Source organism: Lactuca virosa, chromosome 7 (assembly GCF_052849685.1).
Source record: "Lactuca virosa cultivar CGN04683 chromosome 7, Lactuca_virosa_CGN04683_v6, whole genome shotgun sequence".
Taxonomy (NCBI): domain Eukaryota; kingdom Viridiplantae; phylum Streptophyta; class Magnoliopsida; order Asterales; family Asteraceae; genus Lactuca; species Lactuca virosa.
Window position 1 is genome coordinate 130,858,688 of NC_136432.1, and position 12,309 is coordinate 130,870,996.

The window sequence follows — 12,309 nt, forward strand, 5'->3', positions numbered from 1 at the left end:
CATGTATAATAAGAGAAAACATAGATCCAAAGCATTTAGGGTTGCATGTGCACCATAGGAGTGTTATAGTTCTCAAAACCCAACACTTTTCCAGACAAAAAGGTATGTTGCAAAAAACCCCAGGTGTAAGAATGCTCCATAAGAAAAAGATGTCAAGGTTGGGAACTTTATCTGCGTCCTTCCTCATGTTGATGGTACTCGAGATAAAACAGTGAATGATGCGGTGAATGGGTGACCAAATGTCCCCTTCTTGAGTACCGATGGAATGTGAACACCGTTGGCAATAGTAGTCCACCAATTCGCCCCATTCACACCTTCTGGAAGGTCTGTGTGATAAGTGTTGAGAAAGATACCAAAACCCTCGGTCATGGCCTCCGATAGATTGTATAGATCCAACCTCCATTCCAACTCTGCTACACTACACTCCCGTCTCTCCCACCCAAACAAAACGTGATGTTTTCTATGTCAAAATCATCTGTTTGTCCTGTAAACCTTATACTGGCAAAAAATTCCAAGAATAGTTCTTTATAAACTGGTTCTTGAATTCTGAAAAGCCTCCTCCATCCCATACATGTTATTCTCACCCCATCACTCGTAAAGACTTTTGTTAAATACAGATCATTTGCTTCAACTAATCCAACCGCTTGCAGCCAGTCCCAGTCGACTGCATTTGCAATGTAGAACTCTCTAGTTTTCAGTTTCTCGAGTTTGTTCCGCCATTCTGCCAATACCCCTGGAGAAACTACCTCGGGAAAATTATACCAAGGGAAACCCGCTTGTTCGTGTGGGGCTTGTTGATTTCTCTAACCTCTCCTCATCTTTCTACACAATTGAACAACAAAAGTGAAAACCAAACACCAAAAGAGATTGAATTTTTTTTTTTTTTGCAAAAACTAGGCTCACTAAACATCAAGCACGTCGTGTTTGATGAACAGTTCGACTATCAAGTTTTGATTCGAGACCACATCGACCAAATTAACTTCAACTAATTCTAGGTTTTACTTAGAACACTGGAATGTACATTTAAACACAAGAAAATCCGACCAAAATGCCCCAATTTACTTAAAATCAAAACCCTAGAAAAATATAGAAAAATTCCTAAAATCCATTTTAACATGCAAATTGGATACAAAACCCAGGAACATCTTTACTTTACACAGATTTGGGGGTGAAAAATCTTAATTTTTTTTGTATAGATTGAAGTAAAATCGGTGGAATTGAAGATTGAGAGTGTTGAAGGAAAACTCGACGTCTTTGGGGGCTATGGGGTAAAGTGAAAACAATTATTGCTCTTTTAGGGTTAGAATTTTTTTTTGACTGAGTTTAAAAATGGTCTTATTTCGGAAAATAATAAAGCAACACTTCGTGTTTTCGGAAAACACATCGTATCGAATCGTGAATCTTTAAGAAATCATGAAATTTTGCCCAAACAGGGTGTGGGAACTGCTCATCCACGTCGTGTTGGTGTTCAGAATAAAAAAAATTTATGTTTTCTCATTAAATGTTTTACCGCACCCCACACTTAGGTATTGCTTGCCCTCAAGCAACATTTTAATTATCAGGAGAAAAAGACGAAAATTCTTAACTAAACACAATGAAATAAAGGAAAAAAACGAAAAACTAAAAGAAAGATAAAGGAAAAAGAAATGCAAACTCAAATGACAGGTTGCCTCCCACAAGCGCTTCTTTTTGAGGAGTCTTGATCTGGACTCCCAACTTAATAAACTTCTAATAAAATTGATGTCAATCCATCCATTGCATTGAATATTTTTTTCGGACCAATTTGTAAAATTTGGCTCTTTGCGTCTAAAATTGGTCAAACGAGCTTGAATTCATACAACCCAAGAATCTTGACAAGAGTTGGAACCGGTTGGATATTAATCAGAAATGGATCGCACTTCAGAACTTTCTCCAAAGTTGGAATCGTCACCCCATGCTTCGAAACACAAACCAGAAATACAGGGCCCCGTCGTGGTAATGGTCAAAACACGGTATGGTTCCTGCAATTCAGTTTGTTCTTGTTCTTCGTCTGACCCATCTGCTAGCAACCTTTCCAGATCCTCCAAATCTCTTTCTGGATTAAATTCTTCATCTTTTAACTTTAACTCTTGTAACTCATATTGCTCTTGCTTGCTACGCAAGATGTTATCTAACCATCTTCCTAGTTTCTTCAAATCTTCATCTTAGTCATATTCCTCATCTTCTTGCTCAAATTCCTGAACCACTTCCTCAAGAAAAGCATCAAGAGCATCGAGATTTGGAAAATACATAATCAATAAAATTAAAAATTAAAATTAAACAAAATAATAAATTTAATCAACAAATAAAAGAAAAGAAAAGCGATAACAATTAGCAAATAAAATTAACCATTTAGAACCGTTCCCCGACTGCGGCGTCAAAAACTTGATGCGTGTGAAATATACTAGTTTTAATCCTAACTAACTTAAACAAAAACCAACACAAGATAGGCATTGTACCTAATCAAATAGTAGTTTAGTGCATGTAAGTAAGGTATCGAACACAGGAAACGGTGAAAATAATTAAAACTACTACTAATGTTAACTAATTTAAACAATGATTAAAGAGGGGGGGGGGGGTTTCTGGTTTTACAATACTACAAACTTATACAATTACTTAAACACTTAGCAAAGAAACAGTTAACGACTAATTGAAGAAAAAAGACGATAGAATTAAGAATATTAAAGAGACTTCCGTTTAGATTCGATTAAGTTACTCCTATGGTTGATTTTGTGGCAAGTGCAATGGATTAATGTGTCATCAATTACCGATTTCTAATATGATTAGGTTCATGTTCACTATTACTAATCCTTTAGCAAACAAATCAATTCAAGCAGTGATCGGTTGATTAAACTAATAAGGTTACTAGTATTAAGTTCGAATCATGCAAGACTTGTAATGGTGATTAATTCATTTGGTTGGTTATATTAATTCATATATGGTTGGTCATCATATATAGATCATACATCAATTTACTTATTTTCTTATTAACCCTAGGTTATGTTCACAACACTAGGCTTATAATCTTGATGGTCACAAAATCATAAGAGACAAACAATCAAGAAGATGTTTATATAATCTCAATTTACTTAGTAATTAACATAAAATAATCCTATTAACACATAAGGTTCTTTTAACAAACTTGACATGATAAATAATCAATTCCACATAATTCAAAACCACAAAATCAACACATAGTCATAAGATCCTCTACTCTAAACGAAAGCAGGGTTTTTAGCCCATGACTTCAGCAAAAACAATCATAAAAACGAAAGTAAATATTGCAAACATGATGCAAACAAAAGAATTAGGTAAAGTAATGATTAATTGCCTTTGATCTCTTCAAGAACAAGCTTCTAGTCGAATTTTGTAATCCACAACTCCCTTGGGATGTCTCTGGCCTCCAAAAATCGATAAAACCTCTAGCATCAGTTCGGGTTTTGAAAAGTAACGATCCAAATATAGATTCTGAAAAACGGTGCAACAAGGCGTGTTTTAAGAGCCAACACGTCGTGTTCTTCATTAAAAATGCGTGTCTGAAAAGGCAATTTTCCATCGTGAATTTCCAATGCAACACGCTGTGTTTAGCGATAACACGTCGTGTTCTTCTTAAATTTCATCTTCTTCTTCAAAATCCAAGATCTGAGCTTCCATTTGTCAATTCCGCTTCCTTTTCCTTTCGAGCATGTATTTGCTACTGCAAAAGAATTTTCAACTAATTAAGTACCTTTTGTTCAATAAATAACACAAATGCAACATAAAATATTAAGATAATGCATGAATTATATGATTAAATATGTCAATATCACACATCATCGTGTTTTGTTTTATGATTTTGTGAAAACTCTTATAATAAACTTGTTTTGAAAACTATTTTGTAAACAATTGATGGTTTGTGGATTGGTTTTAAAAGTTTAAATTTGTTGAAATTTTTGGGGTGTTACATAATTATTATTTTAGATAAATGAAAATAACAACTTCGGTTATTTGTTGGAGTGTCCAAATGAAAAAACATTAACTGTAGCGACATAAAATTAAAAAAAAAAATAATTACCGGTTCAATTCACAAATAAGAAAAATTAAAGAAAATCGTTCCAACATGATTTACCGAATTTAAGTTCATTTAGTTGAATTTAACTAAATAAAAACATTAGAAAAACCATAAATAACTAAAACTATAAAAAAAAAAAAACAAACAAAAAGGTAAAACATGTAATAAAAAAATAATAATAATAAAAATAAAAATAAAAATAAATTATCAAATTGTTAAAAATAAATAAAATGTGTGTATATATATATATATATATATATATATATATATATATATATATATATATATATATATATATATATAATTTTTAGAATTGATTCTTGAGATATACATATTTTTTAGATTTGATCCAAGGGCATTTTGGTCACTTAGAAAAAAACTAGCTAGCCAAAATTTAATTTTTTAGATTTGGTCCAAGAACCATTCATATAATTTTCGAAATCTTAAGACCAGTAGTATGAGTTTTTTCATTTATGTTTTCAAAATGCATTATTTTGCAAACAAGAAAGGGTAATTATAAAATTTTGTGTGGAATTAATGTATCATATGTAAATTTAGATATCCTCCCTAATAAATAAAGAACTTTTTTGTCACATGACATGCTCTCATTCAATTTGACAAATGTTAATTTGTGATAATTTTGAATTAGTTTTTTTTTCCACATGTCATTTTATGGGTTTTCCTATTTTATTAAATTTTATATAATATTTTAATGTCATAGTTATAATAAATATAGTAGTAAATGGAGATCAGTTTTATTAATGAGTTTACCTTCGAATTTCAAAAACATTAAATTAAAGTTTTTTTGGTTTCTCTTGTTTATTTATTTAAATTATTTGTTTAAATTTAAAAGATAAAAAACACTTCAATTTTAATAATTAATTATTTTTCTGATTTTCTTCTAAATTCAAAGTTCTCAATTATTTAGACCTTTATATTTAACTTGTTTTTTAAAATTAACTCATATAATACATGTGTCTCACAACTAATATGAAATATAGTTTTAGTTCTATGTTACACATCCTTTAAATATGCTAATAAACTTTTTGCAACTAAACAAAATATTAGACATAACCAAATTAACTTACTAAAAGCCAAATAAGACTAAAAGACTACATGGCTATTTTGCCTAGTTTACATAAAACAACTTATGTTTTTTTATAAAGTGTTTATTAGTTTATCCGATATCAAAATAAATTTTAAAAAAAATAGATTACTTTATCCGACACCACAACACAATAAGTTGATGTTTATTTTTTGGTGTTTGACAAATATGCTTATATGTGTGATGCTAAAATAATTTATCAAATGCTTCTTATTTAATTTAATAAATGTCAAACATTTAAAATTATTTATTATCATTGTCATCGGTGATGAGTCTGAACCCAAAACCATATGGTTCATTATTTAAATAAAACCGATAGAAAATGAAACAAATAAAACAATAGTAGTTGACGAGTTTTTATATCTTGATATGTTTTTACAACTGTAAAATATGGGCTGTAAAAATCAGATTTATACATGTTTTTTATTTATTATTTATTATTATTATTATTATTATGTCTAAACTACTAGGAAAGTTCACTAAAATTATTTAAGATAGGTCACTAATTTTAATTGTATATATCTTATTATAAAAAAAAATAATAGATAGGTGAAGTGATCCACCAAAACTTAACATATGTTTGCCATTGTTGTCATGTACAACAATTCAAATAAACAATCTCCTAAATAATTGACATGTTAATTAAAATCATAAACGTACTGAAAAAGGGTGGTTAAAAATATATAAATAATTATCATATCATTTGAAACGAAAGGAATCAAATTCTTTCAGTCGTAATCAATTTCATTTTATCAAACAAAAAGATATTTCAACAGAAACTACCTTTAATCAAATATTATCATAAATCTTCGTTAATAAGCTTTTATTGTAGTTAGAGGTTAGAAAGATATAAACATTACAGAGAACAGTAACTATTTTTTTAAAACCAAATTCATTTTACAAAATCTTAAAGATAAGTTGCATGTGTCTTTGACAATCAGCCTACATACACACTCATCACCAAAAAAAAGATAATTTAATAATTCCTTGGTTGGCGTTACAAAAGGGTTGGTCTATAGCATGAGTTACAAGCCACAAAATAATCCCAAAAGTCCACTCACAAGTCTTCCTTTATCATCACCTTCAGTCTATTCCCCCTCGGTCTTTCCTCACAATTGACTTTTCAAGTCAATCCTATTACTTTTCAAATACAAAGTTCCATTTTTATACTAACGTGCTTATCTTGCACCAAAGTTTTTTTTAGTTTTTTCTTTTATAATATTTAAGCATACTTAATTATTTTTTATACAATAACAATCTTACAAAAATAGTATATTTGACTTCTAGATTGTGTTTGTTATATAGGATAAAACATAAGCATACTAGATGGGATAAGATTATAAAAGCTTTTTAAGCCTATTCTTATTAGAAGGATATTCACGTCTTTTGCACAACACGAGTCGTTCTTTCACCTTGGTTCATCTTTTTGGGTGCGACACAAAATTACAGTTGTTGTCCATTGACATCAGTCTATACATACAGAACAAATACAATATAAAGCTGTCATGTTCTGTATTAATGCTTGAGAAACAGGATCCTTAAGTGCTTATATGCTGTTGCCTTAGGTGACGCATGACCTTAGTTACAAACAAGCATCATCCTACTCCCATCAATTTACCAATTTCCTACACAGCTTCCTAATTCTATTTCCTTATAATAATATGCAAAAACTAACATCATAACCATCGTTTTCAATAGTTTTCATGGGACCAATATTAAGGCTTTCAAACTTTTAAATAGCAGCCTCCACTGCCACCGCTACACATAACACACTACGAACCTTCTTTCACGCTTCTAGGAAGGTAGCTACGAAACCTCCATTAGAGATGATATATCATCAAGAACAGCAAACCCTCAACTTGCATATCAAAATGAATGATTATGATCATCAAATGTCTAAAGCCTACAGTTACAGATCAGTAGACTCGCCTGACATGGACTATGATGTTCCAAACCAGCAAACTTATGAGTTTGTTGAGAGCTTTCTCAGCTTTGATGATTGGATAACTGAAGATAAAGCATCCACTGTTCCTGAATATCAACATCATGCTCCTGTTTACCCCTCTGCCACCATTGAAGATGGTGGTCTGTCGATCGGAAGTAGCAGCAGCAACATCCATCTTCATGGAAGTAGCAACAGTAAGTAAACTCATTTGATCTTAACATCATATGAATTCTTTTTCGTATATTAAATAACACACAAGTAAAACGATCTAGGGTGGTCTTTGCTAAAACCATCGAGGGTTCAAGACTCAGTAAATTTAGTGTCTGAGTTTCAACTCCAATGCTCATTGGGCTCCCCTTCTATACGTCCACCCCCATCTAGATTACTTATTTCCCTTCTATACGATCCACCCCTATCTAGATTACTTATTTTCATCTCACACGATGCTTTTGTGGCAGGGTGGTAATAGAGTAGGGTTACTACAAGAATATAACCCTTTTGCATAAACATATGTATCCTATTGTTATTGACCATTTTAATTAGTGATTTATGTCAGATGTAATTAATCCACAAACACGAACATACACTTGCACACGAAAAAACAAATCCCTGGCTAAGCTTGTCTTAAATGTAAGGAGATAAAGAATCCATATTATTTGTCGGGTTCATGACTATTCTTTTCTTGCTCAGGACATTTCAATTTACCTTTACCATATTAAATGTATAGCATGTTGGTGGGTGTGCAAGGGGGGTGTTTATTCTATTTACAAGCATGAAGTATCTAATTAATAAGCGTTCTTTTTGTAACTAGGGGCCACAGGATTTGGGCAGGCTCAAAATGGCAAAAAAGAGAAAGTCGCCTTCAAAACTAAATCCCAAGTTGAGATCCTAGATGACGGTTTTAAGTGGAGGAAATATGGCAAAAAGATGGTTAAAAACAGTCCAAACCCAAGGTACATGTTAATTATGTAATTTCACACAAACTAATAGTTCATGTTGGAAATTTACTGACATTGTATAAATATATTTACAGGAATTATTATCGTTGTTCAGCAGCAGGATGTTCGGTGAAAAAGAGAGTTGAAAGGGATGTAGAGGATGCACGATATGTAATCACAACCTACGAGGGCATTCACAACCACCAACGCCCTTCTAACTACTGATAGCTTGTACTACGATTTGTTAATGTATCCTAAAGTATAGTAGTTTTTCTAAGCTTACTCCATTACTAGCTTATTGAAAAGAAAGTTGTAGTTCGGTTACTTATTTTCTTCAACCGACCAAGGTTATGGATCGTTTTAGAATATAACTATTTTTAACTGCTATGAAGCAGTCTTTCACATGGTTGTCCTACAGAATCCATAGATAAAGTATTAGCTTTAAAGGTGCAAGTCCTGGCATAGTGCATTACATTTCTTGTTATGTGGACATTGTGATTTACCTCTTTAATGTTGAGAGAGACCCAAACAATGAATTACCAAATGTTTGGTAATCTGATTAACATTAAAGAGGTAAATCATCACAATGTTCACATTTCTTACTTAATAAGAAATGTTAGAGGATTATATTTCCAAAATTCCAGCAAACAATAAACTAATGCAAAAATCTCCTAAAAAACAAAGAACCAATCCACTAGCATTAAATTAGAAAATACACGAGAGTTCCTTTCTAGTAAAAAATTAGATACAAATCATCAAACAAATATCAAGGACAAAACTATTAGGATTAAGGGCTTCAATAAATGCACACAAAAAATTTCTAGACGATTAGAGATGCAAAAAATAAAAACAAGAACATAAGGATTTAAGTGGTTCACTTAATCAGAGTAATCAAGTTACATACATTATAGAACTAAGAGTTTTTACTGATAATCTTTAAAACATGAATTTTCGACATACTTTAACGTTATAAATCAAGATTATTTTTAGAGATCGTTAGTAACGTCCCGAAAATCACAGGATAAAATTTTCATTTTTAATATAATCAAAACAGTCATTTATCCTTTATTCAAACATTTAGAAGTATTTCACATAAAAACAATTATCATAGTACATTCCCAGAATCACAAGTTGCGGAAAACACGGGTGTATGCGCTGCGATCAAGTCGGACTCTTCCCTTTCGAACCGGAAGTACCTGAACCATAAACCACAAACTGTAAGCACAAAACTTAGTAGGTTTTCCAAAATACCACATACCATACATAACATACGAGTCATACATATCAACATGCAATAGGAGGTGCTATGTGCCAACTATATTCTTGTCATTATGCCACGAGTCGTATCATGGTCTTTCTTGCCAGGTCGGGGTCCAAAACTCTAGGTCTTACAGACAAGTGTCAGGAGCCACCTCATGGTCTTCCATGAAAGAATCACAAAGACAATCAGCATACAATCTACCACTACTTATCTAATTAACTGCAAGAGTCTAAACTCTGGTCTTGCATACAGATTGCCAGGAGCCATCTCCTGGTCTTTCATTCAAATGCCAAGGGCCACCCTTGGTCTTCCTAATATACATAAACCAAATGGGCCGACATTGGTGCCTTCGACCCATAGTATATTGAGGAGACTCTCCTCGACAACTGAACCCACAAATAAATCTCTGACTGTTGATCTTGCTAGAATCCTCGCGCTATCAAACAAATAACACCCAATTAACAATTGGGTTCCAAACCAAATCCAACAATCCAAAATCACCCAAAGTTCACTTATGGCCCAATTTTCCAAATCGGGCCCAAACCCTTACATGGGCCTTACACTAAAGCCCACTAACTTTTCCTTATTCCAAAACACTTGTTCTTAGATGGCCGAACAATGCTCCAAGCAACCAAACCCAAAAGATTGCCCAAACCCAAAATGACACCACAAGGCCCAAATATCCAAATTGGGCCCAAATCCATCATGGACCTAACTCGACAAGGGTCAATATCAAATGCCCAAATATCAAATGCCCAAATATCAAATGGTCAACCCTAGTCAACTCCTGGTCAATGGTCAAATGTCCAAAAAGGTCAACAATTCAAGAGAACTCAACCTGGCCGAGTACGTCCCGCGTACTCAGCTGGTACGCCCAGCGTACACCCTTTGGGGTCAGTACGCGCAGTGTACCAGATGGGTATGCCCAACGTACTCCTCTAAATCCCCAACCACTCCAAAAAGCACTTAATCACTTAAGTCCTTGCTCCAAACTCTCGAATATGATTCCCATATATGACTTATCACGTAAAGTTGGCAACTTTACTTGCATGCATGGCTTAATAGGATTCTATAGCTCAAAAGAGCTTAATGAAGGTTCTTAACACATGCATGAGTCCAAATAAACCATAAAGATCACATTTTTATGCGTTTGGGGCATGTAAAATGTCCAGATCCACACGATCAAACCTCTTAAACAACCTTAGCTCACAAGGACCACCAAAAGAAGCTAAAATGACCATAAACAATCCCAAGAAAAGATCTATGAAATGAGTAGACAAGATCAAAGCTTTTTACATTCAATGGATTGCAAAAGATGAGAAAATTCTGGATCTACAAGTTCACCTCCAGATGATGATTCTCCAACAAGCTTTAAACTCTTCAAAGTGCTCAAAAATACTCCAAGATTCTTCACAGTGGCTTAAAAGCTCCAAGATAAAGGCTAGGGGTCGACTATTAGGGTTTAGGAGGCTTAGAGGCTAATAAAAGACAAGGCTCATGAAGGAAATGAGGTTTAAATAGGGTTAAAGACCAAAATTAGGGTTTTATGGCTGAAGGGAGTATGCCCCACATACCCCTTAGTACGCTCGGCGTACTCATGAACCACCCACGACCACTTTACCGGCTACGCCCCTCGTATACATCTAGTACACCATGCGTACTAGATGGCCTTCCAACACTTAGAAACTTCACTAAGCCCTAGCTCCTTCGTCCTAAGTCCGTTCCAACAAACTTTATATCTACGGAAAGGTGACGAGAAGCCCTACGCTTCTATCAACTCACCCTCGCCTTAAAACTTACCGAACAAGAACCCAAAATTCATCAAGGACCGAGTTAAGAAATGATGATTATACCCTTGGGCTCCGAAACATCATCGAACACTCGGGTCACTTAGACTATAGCACCCACATCGAAAAAGGGCCAAATCCTTTCTTCCCCAAGGCCCTTAGACTTATGATAACTAATGATCGGGCCACAGCCCCGAATAATGAAGCAATTCGAAACCGAGTGTTACAACTCTCCCCCACTTAAATTTGATTTCGTCCTCAAAGTAATTTCATACCATCCCCAGCATGCCTGACGGCCTGACGGCCTGGGGGCACACTCACAACCTCGAGCATACAACGGCTTTCCCAAGGCAACCGAACCCAACCTAAGCAGAACCTTCCAACCCGATGAAGAGTGAATCCTTAAACCCAAGCAGAAAAAAAAACCACTTCTACCTTTCTGAAACCTGAAATCTCAAATTGGTCTAACTCCCCAACAGACCGCCCTAATTGAACCACTACCATGCCAAAACTTCGCAGAATTCTAGACCAAACAAAACGCTTCTAACCCTTGATTATCTTGATGCTTCCAACGGTAACCCAAAATCGTTGACCAAATACTGCTGCAGAACACCTATACTTGACAGAAGGCTCAAATAATCCTTCGAGTAGGAGGTTCGTCCCCGCAACGGTTAGACTCCAACGAGAGTTGTGCAACATGGTCAAATAAATTACTCTAAGATTAATTAATCCAAGCTGCAGGTTACTTAGTATTTTCCTGAATAAACTTGTCTACCAACTAACTGAAACACCGAACTCCTGCCCGGTTGCTGAGACAAAAGGCACACACACACAGTTGCCCCACGCGACTTCCAAAAGAAAACCTCATCTGACAATAATTGCCCAAACCATCTCGTCACCAGATCCAATGCTAAAAAATGAATGCTACATGACCAACTGTAGTCTTATATCATACCCGGTCTCCAATGACCTACTACTTCCTGATTCCAAGTATGTTGTGGCCCTCCCACATCCTTATGAACTGACCTACGCTGGTCTAATCCATATGAAGAAATCCATGACCGATCATGGATTTGCTACACCCTCACCGCTGCATAAGGGTCGATGAATGCTACGGGACACCCCGCAGTCTTACAACACTCACACACTAACTGCCAACTAGTGAATGCTACGGGCCACCCCACAGTCTTACAACACTTCTACA

At 34.5% G+C, this 12,309-nt stretch overlaps 1 protein-coding gene across 1 annotated transcript; it reads left to right on the plus strand.

The window, feature by feature from the left end:
- Positions 1 to 6,932: 6,932 nt before the first annotated feature.
- WRKY50 (WRKY DNA-binding protein 50) lies at positions 6,933 to 8,459 on the plus strand. Its single transcript, XM_079058546.1, has 3 exons — positions 6,933 to 7,313; positions 7,931 to 8,072; positions 8,153 to 8,459. Exons 1-3 carry the CDS (start codon positions 7,001 to 7,003, stop codon positions 8,280 to 8,282), a joined length of 585 nt encoding a protein of 194 aa, XP_078914672.1. The 5' UTR covers positions 6,933 to 7,000; the 3' UTR covers positions 8,283 to 8,459.
- Positions 8,460 to 12,309: the final 3,850 nt, after the last annotated feature.